The following is a 24861-nucleotide window of genomic DNA, read 5'->3' as shown; positions in this document are numbered from 1 at the left end:
GGGTTCAAGTAGCGCATGGATATATTTTCCCCATTTTCAGTGATCAGTTTTTCCTGTGCTTTTCGATGTAAATGCCGTTCTGGTAAAGCCACAGCAGTGATTTAACCAGTTTTTTAAACGTCTGAGTGTTTTCTATCCACACAGACTAAGCAAATGCATATACTATATTCCTGGCATGAGTAGCAGGGCGCTGAAATGTTGCACGATTTTTAACAGAATGTTCAAAAAAGTAGAGGGTCGACTGAAGAGGTTAAATCCAAACGACCACAAAAAAGTGTTGTCTCTAACTCGATGGTAATGAGACCCTTTAAACCGGGCGAGAAATTCTTTCTCATTTAGGGTTTGTTGTTCTTTCCGCTACTGTCCTTTAATCTAGCTAGCTTTTGGCTCCCTTGAATGAATGTAATCACACAGACAGGTTGAGATGAAAGACACACTTCCCCATCCAAACACAGTTGTCTGTTAAATGAACTCCATTCCAACGCCAATTATCTGTCCTTGGCGATGGGGCCAAAAATGCCACGTCTCCATTAAAGTCTCAGGCCTTAATTAGGGTTAAGTGTAATGACCACGGGGCTGACAGTGGTGGTGGGCACCATGCCCAGACATACTCACCAGGCCCAGCATCTGGACCCACTGACTCCACAAGACCCCTCACCCCCCTGGGCAAGAGACTGCCAGCAGGGGCCTGGTGGTGCTAGCATTTAGCAAAATCTCTATGAGAGAGAAGCTCAAAAGCTAGCTCGTGCACAAGTTATTTCAGACAGTTGATGAGCTTTCGATTTTGGACGTTGAACTAACCATTTAAAGAAAGCTATCATAACACGTGTATTCTTAGTTACACTGAGTGAGAGCATATAAGCCTTGTCTCCCTGTAGGCTTCAGTAGAAGCAGCAGAGTGGGCACAACTTTGAGTTGAGCAGTGATCTCTGGCTCAGAACACACACAGCCCTCAGCAGAATCTGTCTCTCTTCTCTGTGAGTTATCCAGGTTAACACTGGGGGAGATGAAAACACCACTTGCTCACACTGGGACATGAAGAAATAGCTCAAGCCCTGCTAGGCCTCTCCATTTTGTGCAGCTCTGTCAGAGCTCTCAGCGGAAACATTGCCGAAGAAATGGGAGATTTCGGCGACTTGGTGTCTGTGTCTGTGTGTGTGTGTCTGCAGGTGTCTGTCTGCCTGTCTGCCTGCCTGCCTGTCTGTCTGTCTGTCTGTCTGTCTGTCTGTCTGTCTGTCTGTTTGTCTGTGTGTCTGTATATGTGTTTGTGTGTGTGTGTCTGCAGGTGTCTGTCTGCCTGTCTGCCTGCCTGTCTGTATATGTGTTTGTGTGTCTGTCTGTATATGTGTCTGTCTGTGTGTCTGTATATGTGTCTGTCTGTCTGTCTGTCTGTCTGTTTGTGTGTGTGTCTGTATATGTGTCTGTCTGTGTGTCTGTATATGTGTCTGTCTGTCTGTCTGTCTGTCTGTTTGTCTGTCTGTCTGTATATGTGTCTGTCTGTGTGTCTGTATATGTGTTTCCTCTTGTTTATATCCATGTATTTGCGCCCACCGTTGTGTGTGCTGCCCTGCTGAGTGTTAGAGAGTAATGCCGTAAAGTAAATCCACTTGTCTGGAGCAGAGTGGGGCCGGGTGGACGTGCTCTCTGATCACTCCCCTTCATCATGGCCAGATGCCCACCTCTCCCCTCTTCCCTCTCTCTCCTCTCTACTCTCTTCAACCCTGAACCACACTCACTGCTCTCCTCTCTCTCTCCTCTTCCCTCTCTCTCCTCTCTCTCCTCTCTCTCTCCTCTTCCCTTTCTCACTCAGCACAGCATCACTTACATTTAACATTACATTTAAGTCATTTAGCAGACGCTCTTATCCAGAGCGACTTACAAATTGGTGCGTTCACCTTAAGACATCCAGTGGAACAGCCACTTTACAATAGTGCATCTAAATCTTTTAAGGGGGGAGGGGGTGAGAAGGATTACTTTATCCTATCCTAGGTATTCCTGAAAGAGGTGGGGTTTCAGGTGTCTCCGGAAGGTGGTGATTGACTCCGCTGTCCTGGCGTCGTGAGGGAGTTTGTTCCACCATTGGGGGGCCAGAGCAGCGAACAGTTTTGACTGGGCTGCGCGGGAACTGTACTTCCTCAGTGGTAACACAGTCCATTCTGTGTTAAGGCGTCTGCATGCTTTCCATGTATTCGGAAGAATACATGCATTTTTTACGATGACATTTTGTGACTGTTTTTGTTCGTTTAGGGTCTGTTTTTTTGGGCTGTTCGGGCACATTACAATAATTTTTAAGGTCAGCCCGAAGTTTGGGAGCCGAAGTCTACGCCCCTTCCTCCGTTATTGGTCAGCTGTCGGAATTCTTCAATAAAGCCTTTGTTGTCATTCAACAAGCGAGATGACTCATTTTCGTGTACATATTTTCATTGAGAAATACTGCCCCAAACAACTTGTTACAGTAGATGTAAAATTGCGCGACTAAGGTCTCCTCTGCAAAAACGTCAAAATTAATGACAGATATCTTAAATTATCTTAGACCATTTTGAGGCAGTGTATACTTGCTACGGCGTCTCAAAATGGACAAACAGTACTATTGTGCTTTTTTTCCTAAATTTTCAGGCGAATGTCTTTTAAGGGAGTATGTGAGCACACTCGTTCTGTTCACCTAGCTGGCTTCGCCTAGCCGCCACCTGAACTGAAGCATGCTCGGGGCGGCAGGGTAGCCTAGTGGTTAGAGCGTTGGACTAGTAACCGGAAGGTTGCAAGTTCAAACCCCCGAGCTGACAAGGTACAAATCTGTCGTTCTGCCCCTGAACAGGCAGTTAACCCGCTGTTCCTAGGCCGTCATTGAAAATAAGAATTTGTTCTTAACTGACTTGCCTGGTTAAATAAAGGTAAAAAAAAAAAAAAATGCTGACGCCTTTTGGAGTTTGGACTGACTATCTCTTTATAAACCCTTCAGGGCTATCCTTACTGGCAATAGCACAATACTGCTTTAAACAATTACTCTTAATAACATTTTATATACAGTAGGTTTTAATAGCATTCAAAGAGGCAGTGTAGAGACCATTTGCATTTAAATTCTAGGCATATATCAGATGCTGTTATCCAGAGTGACAATAAGCACATTCAGGTAAGGAAGACGACGGCATAGAAATCATGCCAATTTAATCTATTTGAATATAGAGTTCCTCTGTGTCTGCTATACTTGCTGGTTGGTCTGTGTTTAAAGTTATATCAGAGTCTCCTTTATACTTTGGTGTGATTCACAGCAAAAATGTAGAATATGTAGCCTTGCAAAATTAAAGCTAATTGACTAATTGACCATAGCACGCCTGTCAATTTTCCACAGACGTCACCCTTGGCCAGCAAAACTGCACCATTCAACAGAAAGTGTCACTAATAATTACGTTCCTCGCACTAGCCATTCCTAGGTGTTTGTCTTGGCTAGGCTGGAGAAACATTCTCAAGTAGCCGGCCATCAATCTCAGACATCTCAGGGTCCTTTACACTGCAGCCGTCACCTAACCATCACATTCTCATGAAACTGCTACAGTTTGGGGCTTTGCCAGTGCGTTTCGCCGCTTCGTCCCTAGCCCGTGGTTATTCTCCAATGGTTCAGCCAATGCTTCGCTGTCCAGCTGTCTCGCTGTCCGTCACTCTTAATCACACCAGGGGGTCGAGCTGGGCAGTGCTATGCCGCTAATACGGTAAAGAGAGAGCTAATACGGTAAGAGAGAGCTAATACGGTAAAGAGAGAACAAATACGGTAAAGAGAGAACGAATACGGTTAAGTGAGAGCTAATACGGTAAAGAGAGAACGAATACGGTAAAGTGAGAGCTAATACGGTAAAGAGAGAGCTAATACGGTAAAGTGAGAGCTAATACGGTAAAGAGAGAACGAATACGGTAAAGTGAGAGCTAATACGGTAAAGTGAGAGCTAATACGGTAAAGAGAGAACGAATACGGTAAAGAGAGAATTAATACGATGCCTTCGGGAGCAGTAAGGCAGATTAAGGCCAGTTGAGGTTTTCTGGGCCTTTTCAAATATGTAATCCTGTTCTGTCAACTCTGGCCGTCAGTTTCAATATGTGAACCTGTAATGCTTCAGGTTTAGGAGTACAGGAAGGGAGAATGGTAATAAAAAACTGAAATGGCTGTAAAGAAAGAATGATTGCTTTTGTATTTTGACTCGATTCCGTAAAACCTGTCATTCCCTCAGACCCAGGATATTCACCTCTCTCTGTTTCTCTGTTTCTCTTCAGATCCAGTGACTATGGCACCACCTACACAAAGCTCAACCTGATGCCTGGTACAACCATCGTGGTCTCTAACTTCTATATCTGCCCCACCAACAAGAAAAAGGTAGGAGGTGGTATAACACTCGGTGCTTTGGGAAAGCTTGGTGACATAGACTTTATGAAACACAAAGTTTAGGAGAAAGTGAGGGCACTCACTCTTAAAGATTACGTCAGGATGAGGGATTTGATTGAACCTGCTTCTCATTTCCCTGTTCCGCCCGCCGTGGCAGCTCGTCCAATCAGCTGATGTTATCCCCTGGGCCTGGGGCTTTAATCAATAAGAGATTGAGAAGATTAGACAAAGTGAATCGTCCATACCTTCCATTCCACTAATTCCCAAATTCAGCTGGGACTCACTGACTCATCCTCCAGGGTCATGCTCACGCAAATACACACGTTTTCACAATGATTGGGGGCGAGACATCGGTAGCGGTTAATTGCCTGGGAATACAGTCATCATAATTTCCTTGAGCGAGAGAGAGAGAGAGAGAGAGGCTGACTGAGAGACAGAGAGCTGAGTGGACAGGGGGAGATTAATGTCTCTGGGGTCCTGACTGTGAGTGTCTGTCTTCTGACAGACTGGTAATAGGAAGTATGGCTCAGCTTGGTATTCAAACACACCCAGAGTTAGCATGAGGGGATTCCTCTTAGTGAAAGACCAACCACTGCTGTAGGTGTAGCATTGTGTGTGTGTGTGTGTGTGTGTGTGTGTGTGTGTGTGTGTGTGTGTGTGTGTGTGTGTGTGTGTGTGTGTGTGTGTGTGTGTGTGTGTGTGTGTGTGTGTGTGTGTGTGTGTGCGTGTATGCATCTGAAAGTGCTTGCATGCCATGTGTATGTTGCAAAGATGTACACTACCGTTCAAAAGTTTGGGGTCACTTGTCATTCTTTTTTAAAGAAAAACACTTTTTTTGACCATTAAAATAACATAAATACAGTGCAGACAGTGCAGACATTGTTAATGTTGTAAATGTCTGTTGTAGCTGGAAATGGCAGATTTTTTATGGAATATCTACATAGGTGTACAGAGGCCCATTATCACCAACTATCATTCCTGTGTTCCAATGGCACGTTGTGTTAGCTAATCCAAGTTTATAATTTTAAAATGCTAATTGATAATTGGAAAAGCCTTTTGCAATTATGTTAGCACAGCTGAAAACTGTTGTTCTGATTAAAGTTAAAACTGGCCTTCATTAGACTAGTTGAGTATCTGGAGCATCAGCATTTGTGGGTTTGATTACAGGCTCAAAATGGCTAGCAACAAAGACCTTTCTTCTGAAACTCATCAGTTTATTCTTGTTCTGAGAAATGAAGGCTATTCCATGCGAGAAATTGCCAAGAAACTGAAGATCTCGTACAACACTGTGTACTACTCCCTTCACAGAACAGCGCAAACTGTCTCTAACCAGGTGCCCCGGTGCACAACTGAGCAAGAGGACAAGTACATTATAGTGTCTAGTTTGAGAAGCAGAGAAGCAGACGCCTCACAAGTCCTGAACTGGCAGCTTCATTAAATAGTACCCGCAAAACACCAGTATCAACGTCAACAGTGAAGAGGCGACTCTGGGATGCTGGCCTTCAAGGCAGAGTTCCTCTTTCCAGTGTCTGTGTTCTTTTGCCCATCTTAATATTTTCTTTTTATTGGCCAGTCTGAGATATGGCTTTTTCTTTGCAACTCTGCCTAGATGGCCAGCATCCCGGAGTCGCCTCTTCACTGTTGACATTGAGACTGGACAGAGGAACTCTGCCTAGAAGGCCAGCATCCCGGAGTCGCCTCTTCACTGTTGACATTGAGACTGGACAGAGGAACTCTGCCTAGAAGGCCAGCATCCCGGAGTCGCCTCTTCACTGTTGACATTGAGGATGGTGTTTTTTGCGGGTACTATTTAATGAACCTCTTAGCGCACGGATCCCGCTATCTGGATCAAAATCGACAACATCCGGTGAAGTTGGAGCGCGCCAAATTCAAATGGCAAAATTGTAATATTGAACATTGAACATACATCGTCTTACATCGTTTTAAATCTTAACTTCTTGTTAATCCAACCGCGTTGTCAGATTTCAAAAAGGCTTTGCGGCGAAAGCATACCATGCGATTATCTGAGGACAGCGCCCCACATCAAAATACTTTTTCAAACCAGCACAGGCGTCACAAAATCCCAAATAGCAAGAAAATAAATCACTTACCTTTGAAGATCTTCCTCTGTTTGCAATCCCAAGGGTCCCAGCTACACAATGAATGGTTGTTTTGTTCGATAAAGTCCTAATTTATATCCAAAAAAGTATATTTAGTTGGCGCCTTTGATTTCAGTAATCCACTCGTTCAACAATGCATACAAACAAATCCAAAAAGGTACCGGTAAAGTTCGTCCAAACAAATCAAACGATGTTTGTAATTAATACTCGAATATCTAAATAAACAATTACATTTAAGACGGAGAATAGTATTTTCAATAGGAAAGATAAAGAGAAGAGCGCACCTCATTTACGCAACAAAAATACACCTTGGAAAAACTACAACTACTCATTCGTTTTTTCAAAAAACAAGTCTGAAACCCTTTCTAAAGACTGTTGACATCTAGTGGAAGCCCTGGAAACTGCAATCTGGGAGCTATTTATTTGTATATCCCATAGACTAGCATTGAAATGGCCTGTGACCTCAAAAGTTTTTAACAGTTTTAGAAACTTTAGTGTTTTCTATCCAATGCTACCAATTATATGCATATCCTAGCTTCTGGATATGCATATAGTTTACTTTGGGCACGTCATTCATCCGAACTTCCGAACACTGCCCCCTAGCCCTAAGAGGTTATTAATGAAGCTGCCAGTTGAGGACTTGTTAAATAACCTTTTCAACACACAAATCCTCTAAATAGCCTCTAAATAGACTTGCAGATGTAACATTAGTCTGTAGTTGATACTGTGAAGCTTGGTGTCAGTAGAGAAGGATACCACTGACATTGTAGACTGCCTCTAGATGTGTATTTGGGTCAGACCTGGGTTCAAATGTATTTACAAACCTTCAAATAAGCATTTTCTTGAACCTGCCTTGAGTGCCAGTTGGGTGGGGTTTTGCACTTTTGGGACCATCCTCCCAGCTTGATTTTGCCAGGCATGTTAAATCAAGCAAAGTACTTGAAAGAAAACACATACTATTTGATTCCAGGTCAGATTTGGGTTCCCCTCAGGCTAGGTTGAAATGAACAGTATCCGTCAATTCTGTGGAGGTAGACAGGTTTTGTTAACATCGGCTGGATGACAGGTCATTGATCCAGTACGGGAAGCTTCTTTTAGGTGGTGTGGTGGACGTGTGACTGGCCCATCCTTGCGTGAATGATAAACCCCTATCCTCAGAGAACTGACAGAGAAGATGAGAGAGTTTTACTGCCTGAAGATAACCTTGTAGAGGGAGACCTCTATTCACACACTGAGGTGTGGGTGTGGGTGAGAGAGAGAGAGAGAGAGAGAGAGAGAGAGAGAGAGAGAGAGAGAGAGAGAGAGGGAGGGTGAGAGAGACAGAGATGGAGGGTGAGAGAGATAGAGAGATGGAGGGGTAGAGAGAGGGATGGAGGGGTAGAGAGAGAGATGGAGGGGTAGAGAGAGATGGAGGGGTCGAGAGAGAGATGGAGGGGTAGAGAGATAGATGGAAGGGTAGAGAGAGCGAGAGAGGGGGCGTGAGAGAGAGAGACATGGATGGATAGAGGGCAAGAGAGGGGTAGAGAGAGAGGGGGTGAGAGAGTGAGGGAGGGAGGGGGTGAAAGAGTGAGGGAGGGAGGGAGGGGGGTGAGAGTGAGGGGGTGAGAGAGTGAGGGAGGGAGGGGGTTGAGAGAGTGAGGGAGGGGGTGAGAGAGGGAAGGAGGGAGGGGGTGAGAGAGTGAGGGAGGGGAGGGAGGGAGGGGGGGGTGAGAATGAGGGAGGGAGGGGGTGAGAGAGTGAGGGGGTGAGAGTGAGGGGGGGGTGAGAGGAAGTGAAAGGAAGTGAAAGGAAGAAGTGTCAGAGACAGAAAGATACAGAACAGAGAAACTGAGACTGGCCTTGAGAGGAAACAGCCTCCTTTCATTTGGACAGACAGTATCATATAGTTTTCTATGACGGACAGTCAAATAGCAGGCTGATTATGCCTGGCCAGATTGCTGTCTGACTCTATCTATTGTAAATCCTCGACTCGATAGAAAACTTTAATGGAAGGAAGACCATTTTTTAAAATTGGTTAATTTTCCTCTAAAATACATTTTCCTCCTTTGTCCAGCATTATCTCACGGTAGAGGAGCCGCGCAGGCAATTATGAAGAAAATTATGGTGGAATCTGTTCAAAAGCAGTGAAAGGAGACGCATTTTAATGGCATTTGACCTTCTAGGCAGATAGAGGAAATTAACTGAGAGAGTGTTTGGAGTGTCTTCCCCCTATTTGCCCAGTGCTGTGGAGAGTAACTAGCTTTTTCATATTTAATTCGTTTCTACTGCCAAAACCCTTGTTGAAATATATACTAATCCAGAACTTCTTGGCTATACATTTACTTGGAAGGGAATCCCTTTTGAGCATAGCCTACATCGTTGTGGCAGATAAAGTTATATGTAGTTATGGGCCTTAAAAATATGCCTATATTTGTTATATCGTTTTTGAAACTAGAAAATGTGAGGCTCTACAACCGTGAAGCGGTTGATGCCCGTTGACATGAATATAGAACATAGTTTCACCAGACATGTCACCTGGTGAGCATGTTTTGGATGCTCTGGAGCATGGGGAACGGTGAACTGAGATCAGTCAGATGCTAGGGTATAGCTAAATCTTACTAGATGATTACTGGTTACTGTTATAGGGTAGAACTAGAATTATCTTGATCATTTTACTACTAGCCTATCCCAAGTGCTGGAATCCCCAATCCAGAGGCTCTGGAATGATTCTGGAATGATTCTGGAATGATTCTGAAATGATTCTGGAATGAATCTGGAATGATTCTGGAATGATTCTGAAATGATTCTATAATGAACCTGGAATGATTCTGAAATGATTCTGGAATGATTCTGAAATGATTCTGGAATGAATCTGGAATGATTCTGGAATGATTCTGAAATGATTCTATAATGAACCTGGAATGATTCTGAAATGATTCTGGAATGATTCTGAAATGATTCTGGAATGAATCTGGAATGATTCTGGAATGATTCTGAAATGATTCTGTAATGAACCTGTAATGATTCTGAAATTATTCTGGAATGAATCTTGAATGATTCTGAAATTATTCTGGAATGAATCTGGAATGAATCTGGAATGATTCTGGAATGATTCTGGAATGATTCTGGAAACCTAATATACCCAGGTCTTAATGCTACATTTTCTTCCATATAAGAATGAGTAGCACTACCAAATACTGTAAGATACCACATCTACAACTCCATAGACCTGATTGCTAGCTACAGTAGCTAACACTCAATGAATTCAGATGATGATACAGTGTGAAACCCATGATACGGTTTGTCCTGTCCATGGTGGGACCTAAAGGCCTGGTAATGTATTGATCTATTTAACTTGTATCTGAGGTAGGCGACTATGTGTGTGTGTGTGTGTGTGTGTGTGTGTGTGTGTGTGTGTGTGTGTGTGTGTGTGTGTGTGTGTGTGTGTGTGTGCGTGTGTGTGTGTCCCGCGGTGTGTTGGGGACTCTGTAATCAACACTGTGCCACACATAGTCCCATGACAGGGATAAATGGATTGACCTGAACTAGATTCTCTCACAGATCAATACAGGGGAATATACCATTGGCTCATAGAGGGGGGATAGGCACACAGTGCTATCTGGTGGTAGGTAGGGAGAGAATGCTGCAGTTACATTATTATGCCATTGCGTGCCTTACTACAATGAGTGATCCATTTAGCTCAAGTTATGTTCGACCAAATGTTATATGATCAAGTGCTGTTTGATTGATTCCTTCCGTTGTGCGTCTATGAAAAGCTGCTGTGGCCGTTTGTTACATTGATTAGGTTTGAAAATAACACACAGTCCTTTTGGCACCAGTTGTCCAATATAAGACTTAGCTTCTAAAAATAAACAGAGGTACTTGATCCATTCAGTCAGTTGTGTGTCTATGAAAAGCTGTTGTGGTTGTTAGCTACATTTATTAAGTTTGACATAACACACTCATTTTGGCCCAGTTCTCCAATATTAGCCTTAGCTTCTAAAAATAACCATCGGCCAATCGCTTTATAACAATCCCAAGCAGATTGAACCATAGCCTTTCAATTTTGGAGAGCTGGTTGCATTGACTGTAACGGGCTGACAGGCCTTTAACGCCAGCTTAAACAGACTGGTAATTATATTAAAACAAGCACTTTGAAATCTCTAATGGGATGTAGACGGCTTTGTTATGATATACTGAACAAATATATAAACGCAACATGTAACATGTTGGTCCCTGGGTTTCATGAGCTGAAATAAAAGATCCCAGGAATGTTCCATTCGTACAAAAAGCTTATCTCTCTCAAATGTGCAAAAATGTGTTTACATCCCTGTTAGTGAGCATTTCTCCTTTGCCAAGATAATCCATCTACCTGACAGATATGGCATATCAAGAAGCTGATTAAACAGCAGGATCATTACACAGGTGCACCTTGTGCTGGGGACAATAAAAGGCCACTCTAAAATGTGCAGTTTTGTCACACAACACAATGCCACAGAAGTCTCAAATTTTGAGAGAGCATGGAATTGGCATGCTGACTGCAGCAATGTCCACCAGAGCTGTTGCCAGAGAACTGAATGTTAATTTCTCTCTCTACCAACATCAATTTAGAGAATTTGGCAGTACGACCAACTGGCCTCGTAACTGCAGACAACTTGTATGGTGTTGTGTGGGCGAGCGGTTTGCTGATGTCAACATTGTGAACAGAGTGCCGCATGGTGGCGGTGGGGTTATGGTATGGACAGGCATGAACAACATACACAATTGCATTTTATCAATGGCAATTTGAATGCACAGAGATACCGTGACGAGATCCTGAGGCCCATTGTCATGCCATTCATCTGCTGCCATCACCTCATGTTTCAGCATGATAATGCACAGCCCCATGTCGCAAGGATCTGTACACAATTGGTAGCTGAAAATGTCCCAGTTCTTCCATGGCCTGCATACTCACCAGACATGTCACCTGTTGAGCATGTTTGGGATGCTCTGGATCGATGTGTACGACAGCGTGTTCCAGTTCTCCTTTGAAACTAGAGGCTAGAAGCTAGAGGCTAGAGACTGAAGCAGGGATCATCAACTAGGTCCTCTCCCCTTCTCCTCTCCCCCTGCTCTCCCCCTCTCCCCCTCTCCTCCTGCTCTCCTCATCCTCTCCTCCTACTCTCCTCAGCCTCTCCCCCTCTCCCCCTCTCCCCCTCTCCCCCTCCTCTCCTCCTGCTCTCCTAATCCTCTCCTCATCCTCTCCCCCTCCTCTCCCCCTGCTCTCCTCCTCTCTACATCCTCTCCCCCTCCTCTCCACATCCTCTCCTCCTGCTCTCCTCATCCTCTCCTCATCCTCTCCCCCTCTCCTCATCCTCTCCCCCTCTCCTCATCCTCTCCTCATCCTCTCCTCCCCCTCTCCTCATCCTCTCCTCATCCTCTCCCCCTCTCCTCCTCCTCTCCTCATCCTCTCCCCCTCTCCTCATCCTCTCCTCATCCTCTCCTCCCCTCTCCTCATCCTCTCCTCATCCTCTCCCTCTCTCCTCATCCTCTCCTTATCCTCTCCCCGTCTCCTTATCCTCTCCTCATGCTCTCCTCCCTCTCTCCACATCCTCTCCTCATCCTCTCCCCTGCTCTTCTCCTCTCCTCATCCTCTCCTCATCCTCTCCTCATCCTCTCCCCCTCTCCTCATCCTCTCCCCCTGCTCTCCCCCTCTCCCCCTCTCCTCCTGCTCTCCTCATCCTCTCCTCCTACTCTCCTCAGCCTCTCCCCCCCTCCCCCCTCCCCCCTCTCCCCCTCCTCTCCTCCTGCTCTCCTAATCCTCTCCTCATCCTCTCCCCCTCCTCTCCCCTGCTCTCCTCCTCTCTACATCCTCTCCCCCTCCTCTCCACATCCTCTCCTCCTGCTCTCCTCATCCTCTCCTCATCCTCTCCCCTCTCCTCATCCTCTCCCCCTCTCCTCATCCTCTCCTCATCCTCTCCTCCCCCTCTCCTCATCCTCTCCTCATCCTCTCCCCCTCTCCTCCTCCTCCCCTCATCCTCTCCCCCTCTCCTCATCCTCTCCTCATCCTCTCCTCCCCCTCTCCTCATCCTCTCCTCATCCTCTCCCTCTCTCCTCATCCTCTCCTTATCCTCTCCCCGTCTCCTTATCCTCTCCTCATGCTCTCCTCCCTCTCTCCACATCCTCTCCTCATCCTCTCCCCTGCTCTTCTCCTCTCCTCATCCTCTCCTCATCCTCTCCTCATCCTCTCCCCCTCTCCTCATCCTCTCCCCCTGCTCTCCCCCTCTCCCCCTCTCCTCCTGCTCTCCTCATCCTCTCCTCCTACTCTCCTCAGCCTCTCCCCCTCTCCCCCTCTCCCCCTCTCCCCCTCCTCTCCTCCTGCTCTCCTAATCCTCTCCTCATCCTCTCCCCCTCCTCTCCCCCTGCTCTCCTCCTCTCTACATCCTCTCCCCCCCTCCTCTCCACATCCTCTCCTCCTGCTCTCCTCATCCTCTCCTCATCCTCTCCCCTCTCCTCATCCTCTCCCCCTCTCCTCATCCTCTCCTCATCCTCTCCTCCCCCTCTCCTCATCCTCTCCTCATCCTCTCCCCCTCTCCTCCTCCTCTCCTCATCCTCTCCCCCTGTCCTCATCCTCTCCTCATCCCTCTCCTCCCCTCTCCTCATCCTCTCCCTCTCTCCTCATCCTCTCCTTATCCTCTCCCCGTCTCCTCATCCTCTCCTCATGCTCTCCTCCCTCTCTCCACATCCTCTCCTCATCCTCTCCCCCTGCTCTTCTCCTCTCCTCATCCTCTCCTCATCCTCTCCTCATCCTCTCCCCCTCTCCTCATCCTCTCCCCCTGCTCTCACCCTCTCCTCATCCTCTCCCCCTGCTCTTCTCCTCTCCTCATCCTCTCCTCATCCTCTCCTCACCCTCTCCTCATCCTCTCCCCCTCTCCTCATCCTCTCCCCCTGCTCTCACCCTCTCCTCATCCTCTCCCCCTGCTCTCCACCTCTCCTCCTCTCTCCCTCCTCTCCTCTCCTCTATTTCTCCTCCTGCCATCTCTCCCTGTGTGACAAATGCCACCCTTCTGATCTATAGGGTCTTCCATCCTGCACTAACACTGCCATAAATATTAACATCACAATAGAGACTATTTTTATGATGCTCTCTTCATCTCCCTCCTCCTTCCCTCCTCCTCTCCTCTCCCTCTCTTCCTTGCTAACTGCTGCAGTGAGACCCTGAGCCAGACACCATGAATTGATTGATCGTGACTGGGAGGAAGTGGAGGAGAAAGGGGTGTGTGTTTGTGTGTGTGCGTGTGTGCGCGCTCGTGTGTGTGTGTGTGTGTGTGTGTGTGTGTGTGTGTGTGGATAAGTAGGGAGAGGGCAGTTCAGTAAGGTGACCCTAAAGCCCCTAGTTGCTGATCCGATACGGGGGGAGAAAGAGGCATGAGGGGGGAGACCGTCCTGTTGTGTAGCTGAGACAGCAAATACTCTAAAAGGGGAAAGAGGGAGGGGATAGAATACTAAATAACTAAACAATAAACAGAAACAGTAAAAGTGCTTTAGCTACAGTGATTTCATGCAGACTCCATTGCACAGTATCCTGCAGTAATGCTGTATATTCCTATCTCTCTCCAGTCTACTGTGTTACACTGGCTGTGCTGTAACATTGTTGCTATGAGGGATGGATGGGAAATCCTCAGCTTGTTGTGTTTCCAGGCAGACAGATAGGCAGACAGGCAGGCAGACAGGCAGGTAGACAGACAGGCAGACAGGCAGGCAGACAAATAATGACGGCGAATGAATAGATCGATAGAGATTCTCCCCCAAAGCCAGTCCTACTGCCTCATCCACTACCCCCCTCCCCCACCCCTCCCCTCCTCAGCACAGCTCAGTTCAGTGAGGCAGCCAGCGGCCAGCCTGAGGATAATTATGTGATCTATACAAACTCAAAACTTTTTCTCTCTCTCTCTCTCTCTCTCTCTCTCTCTCTCTCTCTCTCTCTCTCTTTCTGCCCCTCTCTATTTTTTTTCTCTCTCTCTCTCTCTCTCTCTCTCTCTCTCTCTCTCTCTCTCTCTTTCTGCCCCTCTCTATTTTTCTCCCCTCTCTCTCTCTCTCTCTCTCTCTCTCTCTCTCTCTCTCTCTCTCTCTCTCTCTCTCTCTCTCTCTCTCTCTCTCTCTCTCTCTCTCTCTCTCTCTCTCTCTCTGTTTCTCTGTGCCTCGATCCCCCTCTCTGTCTCCATCTCTCGATTTTTCACTTATCTTTTCCTAATTTTATGGCTTGGGAGTTGAGAGAAAAGGGAGAGTGGAGAGAGTGAAAAAGTGAGGGTAAGAAAGGAGAAGTGATGAAAACCCAAGATCTCAAACTAGAAAATGTATATTTTGGGGTATTTTCTTGCATTGCAGCGAGGCTGGAGTTAGAGCCTAGAGCCTAGACACTAGAGAATAGAGGCTGGAGTTAGAGAATAGATCCCAGACACTAGAGAATAGAGGCTGGAGTTAGAGAATAGAGCCCAGACATTAGAGAATAGAGGCTGGAGTTAGAGAATAGCGCCTAGACACTAGAGTATAGAGGCTGGAGGATAGAGAATAGAGCCTAGAGCCTCCCTAGATAATAGAGCCTAGACACTAGAGTATAGAGCCTGGAGGATAGAGAATAGAGACTAGAGTCTAGAAACTAGATGCTAGAGTCTGGAGAATAGAAGCTACAGACTAGAGAATAGAGCCTATAACCTATAGGCTAGAGGCTAAAAGCTAGAGGCTAGAAGTGTAAAGCTAGAGCCTAGAGACTAAAAGCTACAGGCTAGAATATTGAAGCTAAAAGCTAGAGGCTTGAGTCTAGAAGCTTAAGTCTTGAAGCTAGAGGCTAGAGACTTGAAGCTAGAGGCTAGAAGCTAAAGCCTAGAGCCTAGATCCTAGAGGCTTTTGCGGGTAGAGGCTAGAAGCTAGAGGCTAGAACCTAGAGCATAGAGCAGGGATCATCAACTATATTCAGCCGCAGGACATTTTTTTTCTTGAGCGGATAATCTTGGGTCCGGAATATAACTACAAATAAGTTGTACAATACAGTAGACTGCAAATTGACTACAAGAAGCCTAAACAGATTTAATATTTGACTAAAGCATAATAATTTCAAACCTTGCTTACATTTGTGTACGATCACATGTCTCTCTTATGTGTGGGAATACTTGGGAGCAGATTTACAAAATTAAAATCACTTGGAGCGGATTTCCTGGTGCTTTTGCAGTCAATGAACATTTACAAAAAACACCTGGGGGGCCAAATAAAACCACCTGCAGGCCAAATCCTGCTCGTGGGCCACCAGTTGGGGAACCTTGGGTTAGAGGCTAGAGCCTAGAAGCTATATACTCGATACTAGAAGCTATAAGCTAGAGGTTCAAAGCTAGAGCCTAGAAGCTAGTGGCTAAACACTATTAAACTAGAGGCTAGAAGCTAAAAGCTAGAGTCTAGAATTTAGAAGCTAGAATCTAAAAGCTATAGGCTAGAAACCAGAAGGTAGAGTCTAGAAGCCAGAGACTAGAAGCTAGAGGCTAGAGGCTAAATGCTAGGGCCTAGAAACTCGAAGCTAGAGGGTAGAAACTACAACCTAGATGCTAGAAGCTAGAGGCTAGAAGTTAAAAGCTAGAAGATAGAAGCTAGAGGCTAGAAGCTAGAAGTTAGAAAAACACCTAGGGGGGGCCAAATAAACGACCTGCATGCCAAATTCTGCCCCGCTGTCTGCCAGTTCGGGAACCTTGTGCTAGAGGCTAGAAGCCAGAGGCTAGGAGTCTATTAAAAAATGGGCAGTCAAAGAAACAGGGAGGCTCAGAGTCATACAAAGTCATACTTTACCACTATATGACTAGACTGCATCTTACGAGAGCCTAGCTTAGTCTAGAAAATTGGCAATTTTCCCCACAGAGTGACACCAGTGACACTTCATATTCCTGACAGCTTTCCTAAATGGTTTCAGGGGGAATATCATTGGTTGATGTCTCACTGCAGGGATAACAAAGTGCATTTAGGTTAGCCTGGTTTCCAAATAGAGGACTCTTGTTATTTTTCTGTCCCCATCACTGTCACTTAGCCATTCAAATTGCATGTGAGTGAGCGAGAGAGAGTGAGAGAGTGGGAGAGAGAGGGAGAAAGAGGCCCAATCCATAGTGATATTGTGATGGTATCTGTAGGCTGTGGTTCATTTCGGAACACGTACTGTACTGTAGCATGGTTTACCCAGAAGCCCTGGGGAGTGTCAGAAAATGGTGTGCATCAACAGCTGTCACTGTTCCATTATGGGGGAGTAGGGTACAGATAGGGCTGTGGCGGTCACGAAATGTAGTCAACCGATGATTGTCAAGCAAATAACTGTCAGTCTCACGGTACTTGACCATTACTGAACATAAACACATTGAGCATCTCCTGGCTCTCCACACACAGCCTACAAGCCACTGATGCAGACATATGGAACATCTACATTTTCAAAAGTCTAATAAATCCATGTAATATAGTCTACACCTTCACAATAAATCCATTATTTTAGACGGGTATAAAGAAACATGATATGAAGAAAATGTAGTCTATTTCAGAGGAACAGCAAAGCATACTCTGAGTTGTTATCTTATGTTAGGTCCTGATCTGGCTATGCCAAATGGCTGCGGGCTACACTAGTTCACTTAGCAGACGAGATTTGCTTATAATTCAATGGCATTGTTTTATATTATAGAATGAAGAATACAATTGAACAAAGCTGAATAAAATATAAATATTTTCTCCAAATGATTTGAGAGAGTGAACACATGCAGCTATTCTGTGTTGAGGGGTCAACCAAGAAACTGGTCCTCCTATATGTTTCAGTTAGAGTTAAATCAAATCAAATCAAATCACATGATGTAGTCTACAGGTCCTCCTATATGTTTCAGTTAGAGTTAAATCAAATCAAATCACATGATGTAGTCTACAGGTCCTCCTATATGCTTCAGTTAGAGTTAAATCAAATCAAATCAAATCACATGATGTAGTCTACAGGTCCTCCTATATGTTTCAGTTAGAGTTAAATCAAATCAAATCAAATCACATGATGTAGTCTACAGGTCCTCCTATATGTTTCAGTTAGAGTTAAATCAAATCAAATCACATGTTATTGGTCACATGATGTAGTCTACAGGTCCTCCTATATGTTTCAGTTAGAGTTAAATCAAATCAAATCACATGATGTAGTCTACAGGTCCTCCTATATGCTTCAGTTAGAGTTAAATCAAATCAAATCACATGATGTAGTCTACAGGTCCTCCTATATGTTTCAGTTAGAGTTAAATCAAATCAAATCAAATCACATGATGTAGTCTACAGGTCCTCCTATATGTTTCAGTTAGAGTTAAATCAAATCAAATCACATGATGTAGTCTACAGGTCCTCCTATATGCTTCAGTTAGAGTTAAATCAAATCAAATCACATCACATGATGTAGTCTACAGGTCCTCCTATATGTTCCAGTTAGAGTTAAATCAAATCAAATCACATGATGTAGTCTACAGGTCCTCCTATATGTTTCAGTTAGAGTTAAATCAAATCAAATCAAATCACATGTTATTGGTCACATGATGTAGTCTACAGGTCCTCCTATATGCTTCAGTTAGAGTTAAATCAAATCACATGATGTAGTCTACAGGTCCTCCTATATGTTCCAGTTAGAGTTAAATCAAATCAAATCACACGTTATTGGTCACATGATGTAGTCTACAGGTCCTCCTATATGTTTCAGTTAGAGTTAAATCAAATCAAATCAAATCACATTTTATTGGTCACATACACATGGTTAGCAGATGTTCATGGTCACATACACATGGTTAGCAGATGTTATTGGTCACATACACATGGTTAGCAGATGTTAATGGTCACATACACATGGTTAGCAGATGTTATTGGTCACATACACATGGTTAGCAGATGTTATTGGTCACATACACATGGTTAGCAGATGTTAATGGTCACATACACATGGTTAGCAGATGATATTGGTCACATACACATGGTTAGCAGATGTTAATGGTCACATACACATGGTTAGCAGATGTTAATGGTCACATACACATGGTTAGCAGATGTTATTGGTCACATACACATGGTTAGCAGATGTTAATGGTCACATACACATGGTTAGCAGATGTTAATGGTCACATACACATGGTTAGCAGATGTTATTGGTCACATACACATGGTTAGCAGATGTTAATGGTCACATACACATGGTTAGCAGATGTTAATGGTCACATACACATGGTTAGCAGATGTTATTGGTCACATACACATGGTTAGCAGATGTTATTGGTCACATACACATGGTTAGCAGATGGTATTGGTCACATACACATGGTTAGCAGATGTTAATGGTCACATACACATGGTTAGCAGATGTTATTGGTCACATACACATGGTTAGCAGATGTTAATGGTCACATACACATGGTTAGCAGATGTTATTGGTCACATACACATGGTTAGCAGATGATATTGGTCACATACACATGGTTAGCAGATGTTAATGCGAGTGTAGCGAAATGAAAAGACAAAAAGAAACATGATGTAGTCTACAGGTTCTCCTATATGTTTAATTTACAGTTATTCATGTGACTTTAGTTGTTCTACAAACGTTGGGCTGTATGTTTTGATTTTTAATACATTTTAAGGCTGCATGCTGAGACTCTAATGATGATTTGAAAAAGTCGCTTGAAAGGCATGAGCTCTGCTTTGTTTTTTTACGTAGGTTGTACACACTACATCAGTCTTGCATTCACAGTTCGACAAGCACTTGATAAATCCTTGAATTTCACCGCGGCATCCCCTTTGTGTGGCCGTAATGCACCCTAAAAAAAAACATGTATTTTGCGGCTGCTGGCCGTTGTGCTCTTCTCCCTGAGTTGTGTGCGCTCTGTCACGTGATTGGGTCTTTCTCACAGGCTACAAGTGAAGACAGACACATCGTGGGAGCAACTGTGCGCGTCCTTATCCAATTCCGAGGTGCATATTGAAGATATTAGGAGGACCTGTCCATATTTACTTTTCGTCAGCCAACAAGATGAGTAGGACTAACGAACAGCAAAAGCAGTAGCCTATGTTAATCTACTATCCCCATAGTAGAAAAGTTGACCTATTATATTCTGTGCGAGAAATTAATATTCCAAACATAATCTGAGACAGTTGGGGATATGATAAATCCCAAATGAATACAACCACTAGCATCAAAAAAACTTTTTTACGCAATGTGGCTGATGCAACAGATCTGAATGTTTAGCTTAAAATGTTGATATCCTATTAGGCTATTTCTTCACATAATAAATGTAGCAATGCGCACATGGTAGTAGGCTATAAGCGCTAATGTTCAATTAGCGGGAAAACACCAGTATCAAAAGTGACCGCAAATGTGATTAAGCATGTAATGCTTTTATTATAAAGGTGCATTTTTATGGTGAAAAATGATCTTCCCCAAACTTGAAAGTCACGCGCTGCTTATATATGTCATTTAGGCTCTACACCCCTTGTAAAAGCTCTACACCCCCAGTTCTCTGCTGCCAATGACTGGAACGAATTGCAAAAATCACTGAAGCTGGAGACTCATATCACCCTCACTAACTTTAAGCATCGGCTGTCAGAGCAGCTCACAGATCACTGCATCTGTACATAGCCCATCTGTAAATAGCCCATCCAACTACCTCATCCCCATATTGTTATTTATTTATTTTTTAAATGTACTCCTTTGCACCCCAGTATCTGTACTTGCTCATTCATCTTCTGCACATCTATCACTCCAGTGTTTAATTGCTAAATTGTAATTACTTCGCCACTACGGCCTATTTATTGCCTTACCTCCCTAATCTTACCTCATTTGCACACACTGTATATAGATTTTTTGTCCTATTGTGTTATTGACTGGATGTTTGTTTATTGAATGTGTAACTCTGTGTTGTTGTTTGTGTCGCACCGCTTTGCTTTATCTTGGCCAGGTCGCAGTTGTAAATGAGAACTTGATCTCAACTGGCCTACCTGGTTAAATAAAGGTGTTCTCAACTAGCCTACCTGGTTAAATAAAGGTGTTCTCAACTGGCCTACCTGGTTAAATAAAGGTGTTCTCAACTAGCCTACCTGGTTAAATAAAGGTGTTCTCAACTGGCCTACCTGGTTAAATAAAGGTGTTCTCAACTAGCCTACCTGGTTAAATAAAGGTGTTCTCAACTGGCCTACCTGGTTAAATAAAGGTGTTCTCAACTAGCCTACCTGGTTAAATAAAGGTGTTCTCAACTGGCCTACCTGGTTAAATAAAGGTGTTCTCAACTAGCCTACCTGGTTAAATAAAGGTGTTCTCAACTAGCCTACCTGGTTAAATAAAGGTGTTCTCAACTAGCCTACCTGGTTAAATAAAGGTGAAATAAATACAAATGAAAAAAGCAGATTAATGTGCTTAATTGTGCTTACTATACTGTAGGACTATGGGCTAGGCTACGAGGTGCGCGACTCTTGATTTGAAAAAGTCACAAAAAATATTGTCACCCATCAGGCTATTCGTGATTTAATCTTGTCTTTACATGTACTAAATAACATATGTGTGAAATTAGTTTTGATTTAGAATGGACCATTATCGTGCACCTGTATCAAAACACGAGCAGCTGGACTTTTTTTGTTTGTTTATGCACTTAAATAACGAATGGAGGACACTTTTCCCCGTGGTTCATTTTCATGCCTGCCAGGTAGGCTATACTCCTGTTGTAAAGACGAGTAATGCGCTTAATATTAGGAAAGTTGAGAAATAAATATTGTAGGCCTAGCCTATAGAAAGCTGAGTCCATGACTCTGTTTTGCAGAGCCTATAGAAATGTGACGCAACATGAGCTCATGGGCTCTCATTAAGTGTTTTGATGAGATGTTCGATGACATTTGCATTGATGTCAGAGTGATTAGAGGGACAATGGAGTGCTGAGTACCAGGCAGTTAGCAAGTTTGTTAGGCTACTAACTACCATAAACAGCATCAGAGCTTGGAGAAGCCTAATTACCTTTGGTCATTGCAACAGCCCTAGGTACAAAGGCGGCAGTGAAGAGTGGGAAGAGGGGCAAAGGGATGCAGTGAATTTTTATGAATGTGCACACACTGTTCCTGGTAGTGCCACTGAGGGGGTCTGACAGAGGTGGTAGAGTGTCAGACAGTGGGACAAACACTCTCCGGCCCTGAAGGAGCCTCCCTCAAAACTATCTCACTTCCTCCGTGGAGAGAGTTGGAGCTTCAAATGCTGCCAGATATGTGACTTACATAACAGACAGGATCTGTCCTCATATCCTCTGTCGGACTGAGCCTCCTTCGAGTGAGACAGTCTGTCTGCTACTCCCAAAGTCTAGAGTCTAGATCAGCTTCTTGACAGACAGGATCTGTCCTCATATCCTCTGTCGGACTGAGCCTCCTTCGACTGAGACAGTCTGTCTGCTACTCCCAAAGTCTAGAGCAGACAAATAGATCAGCTTCTTGACAGACAGGATCTGTCCTCATATCCTCTGTCGGACTGAGCCTCCTTCGACTGAGACAGTCTGTCTGCTACTCCCAAAGTCTAGAGTCTAGATCAGCTTCTTGACAGACAGGATCTGTCCTCATATCCTCTGTCGGACTGAGCCTCCTTCGACTGAGACAGTCTGTCTGCTACTCCCAAAGTCTAGAGCAGACAAATAGATCAGCTTCTTGACAGACAGGATCTGTCCTCATATCCTCTGTCGGACTGAGCCTCCTTCGACTGAGACAGTCTGTCTGCTACTCCCAAAGTCTAGAGCAGACAAATAGATCAGCTTCTTGACAGACAGGATCTGTCCTCATATCCTCTGTCGGACTGAGCCTCCTTCGACTGAGACAGTCTGTCTGCTACTCCCAAAGTCTAGAGTCTAGATCAGCTTCTTGACAGACAGGATCTGTCCTCATATCCTCTGTCGGACTGAGCCTCCTTCGACTGAGACAGTCTGTCTGCTACTCCCAAAGTCTAGAGCAGACAAATAGATCAGCTTCTTGACAGACAGGAACTAGAGACACCGGACGGTGAGGTTGTTTTTGTAGAGTTTTATAGTTCTGGAAGTTTCTGTTATCCTGTATTGTCATCTTACCAGCTGAACAACTTGTACCGGACGTGATGAAGGGATCTAAAAAGGAAATGGCGTGAGATTCGTCCTGTCTGAGACATGATGTTGTCGTGCTTCAGCTAGACGGAGGGAGCTAACTGTGCAGCTCGGACGCTTGGACGCTCACCTGGTGTCCCATTCCGCAGACCACTATGTGAGGTTAAAATAAACATGTTCATTTCTGCTCTCGTTTGGTAAACACCAGAGAGTGGTAGAGAGAGTGTTGGAGAGAAAGAGTGTGGATGTGTGCCTGTCTCTCTGCAGGCCTAATTGGAGCTGTGTGTTGATTCCCAATAAGGTAGACACTATACAGTCTCTGGTGTGTGTTGATTCCCAATAAGGTAGACACTATACAGTCTCCGGTGTGTGTTCATTCCCAATAAGGTAGACACTATACAGTCTCTGGTGTGTGTTGATTCCCAATAAGGTAGACACTATACAGTCTCCGGTGTGTGTTGATTCCCAATAAGGTAGACACTATACAGTCTCTGGTGTGTGTTGATTCCCAATAAGGTAGACACTATACAGTCTCCGGTGTGTGTTCATTCCCAATAAGGTAGACACTATACAGTCTCTGGTGTGTGTTGATTCCCAATAAGGTAGACACAATACAGTCTCTGGTGTGTGTTGATTCCCAATAAGGTAGACACTATACAGTCTCCGGTGTGTGTTGATTCCCAATAAGGTAGACACTATACAGTCTCTGGTGTGTGTTGATTCCCAATAAGGTAGACACTATACAGTCTCCGGTGTGTGTTCATTCCCAATAAGGTAGACACTATACAGTCTCTGGTGTGTGTTGATTCCCAATAAGGTAGACACTATACAGTCTCTGGTGTGTGTTGATTCCCAATAAGGTAGACACTATACAGTCTCCGGTGTGTGTTGATTCCCAATAAGGTAGACACTATACAGTCTCCGGTGTGTGTTGATTCCCAATAAGGTAGACACTATACAGTCTCTGGTGTGTGTTGATTCCCAATAAGGTAGACACTATACAGTCTCCGGTGTGTGTTGATTCCCAATAAGGTAGACACTATACAGTCTCCGGTGTGTGTTGATTCCCAATAAGGTATACACCAGAGTTTCCGTTAGCCGGTAATAGCCTGCTTTTGGCCGATGAAAAAAATAGAAAAGCAAATAAATAAAATCGTCGCTGGCCAATTGTCCGGTAGAAGAAGAAAATCCCCATTGCAAAGTAATGCTCTCTAGCCTCTTATACCAATCGATGGAAATCCATTTGACAGGTCATGCATGTATAATTTATTAATTAAATTGGCACGTGTATGCGGTATATTGGCTACGTATCTGATTTATCACAAGCGTACAGCACACAGATACAGAGCCTTTAAGCTGAAACTATCAGACAGCCCGCGAGCTGCTGCTACAGTTTCTCAAACAGCGAATGCAACGGAAGGCTTCCTCAGTGTCTCACACACCACTTTGTAATGAGCTGGAGGCAGTGTGGAAACATAAACTTAATTGTTTGAAACCGGAAGATTTGAATACATATTATGAGGTATGTCTTACCTTGCGTCAAAGTAGCCTAGCCCAAAATGTTCCCGTGGAGTTAATGATTTAATATCAACTTTATATAATTGTCCAGTAGCCAACGAATGTTCACACATAGCCTACTGCCTTGTGCGCATTGCTGTGTTTTTTAATGTGAATAAATAATATTGTAGTTTCTCAACATTTTAAGCTGAACTTTCTGATCTGTTTCATCAGACTCATTGTTTAATAATGTCGACTAGGCCTGTATGAATTTGGGATCTATCGTCTGTTTGTAATAGGCTATTTTCTTCTCGACAAGCTAACCAATAGAAAAGGTCCATTTTTCTACTATGGGGGATAATAGATTGACAGAGGCTAGTGATTTTGCTGTTTCTTATGTGTCTTGTTGGCTGAGGAAAAGTAAATATGGACAGTTTTTCGAACATCTTCAAAATGCACTTCAGAATTTTATAAGATGGACCATCGTGAACTTGCATGTTCTGTTAAGATGAATTACCATAATCTACATGTGATTTCTGTCATTCTGAACACTGTGGGCAGACACCGTAATCAGGTTACACTCCCAATGCATATGGCTTTTGTAAATTTCTCAAATGTCCGGTCAATTAAAATGCTGCCGGGCCAATGTCCAGAAACCCTGGTAGACGTTAAACAGTCTCTGGTGTGTGTCGATCCTCAATACGGTAGACGTTAAACAGTCTCTCGTGTGTATGTTGATTCCTAGTCGACATGCCTCTCTGCTCTTGTGTGTGTGGGTGTGTGTATG

At 44.2% G+C, this 24861-nt stretch overlaps 1 protein-coding gene across 3 annotated transcripts in view; it reads left to right on the top strand.

The window, feature by feature from the left end:
* LOC115133868 (VPS10 domain-containing receptor SorCS2-like) overlaps positions 1-24861 on the top strand; it is a 431471-nt gene that overhangs the window by 222614 nt on the left and 183996 nt on the right. For all 3 annotated transcript variants that reach the window (XM_065021949.1, XM_065021948.1, XM_065021950.1), the window contains exon 3: positions 4264-4363. In XM_065021949.1, the coding sequence (XP_064878021.1) occupies positions 4264-4363 (100 nt within the window). The remainder of the gene's footprint in view (positions 1-4263; positions 4364-24861) is intronic.

The sequence above is a fragment of the Oncorhynchus nerka genome, linkage group LG8 (genome assembly GCF_034236695.1).
Source record: "Oncorhynchus nerka isolate Pitt River linkage group LG8, Oner_Uvic_2.0, whole genome shotgun sequence".
Taxonomy (NCBI): domain Eukaryota; kingdom Metazoa; phylum Chordata; class Actinopteri; order Salmoniformes; family Salmonidae; genus Oncorhynchus; species Oncorhynchus nerka.
This window is presented reverse-complemented; position numbering and strand designations above follow the sequence as displayed.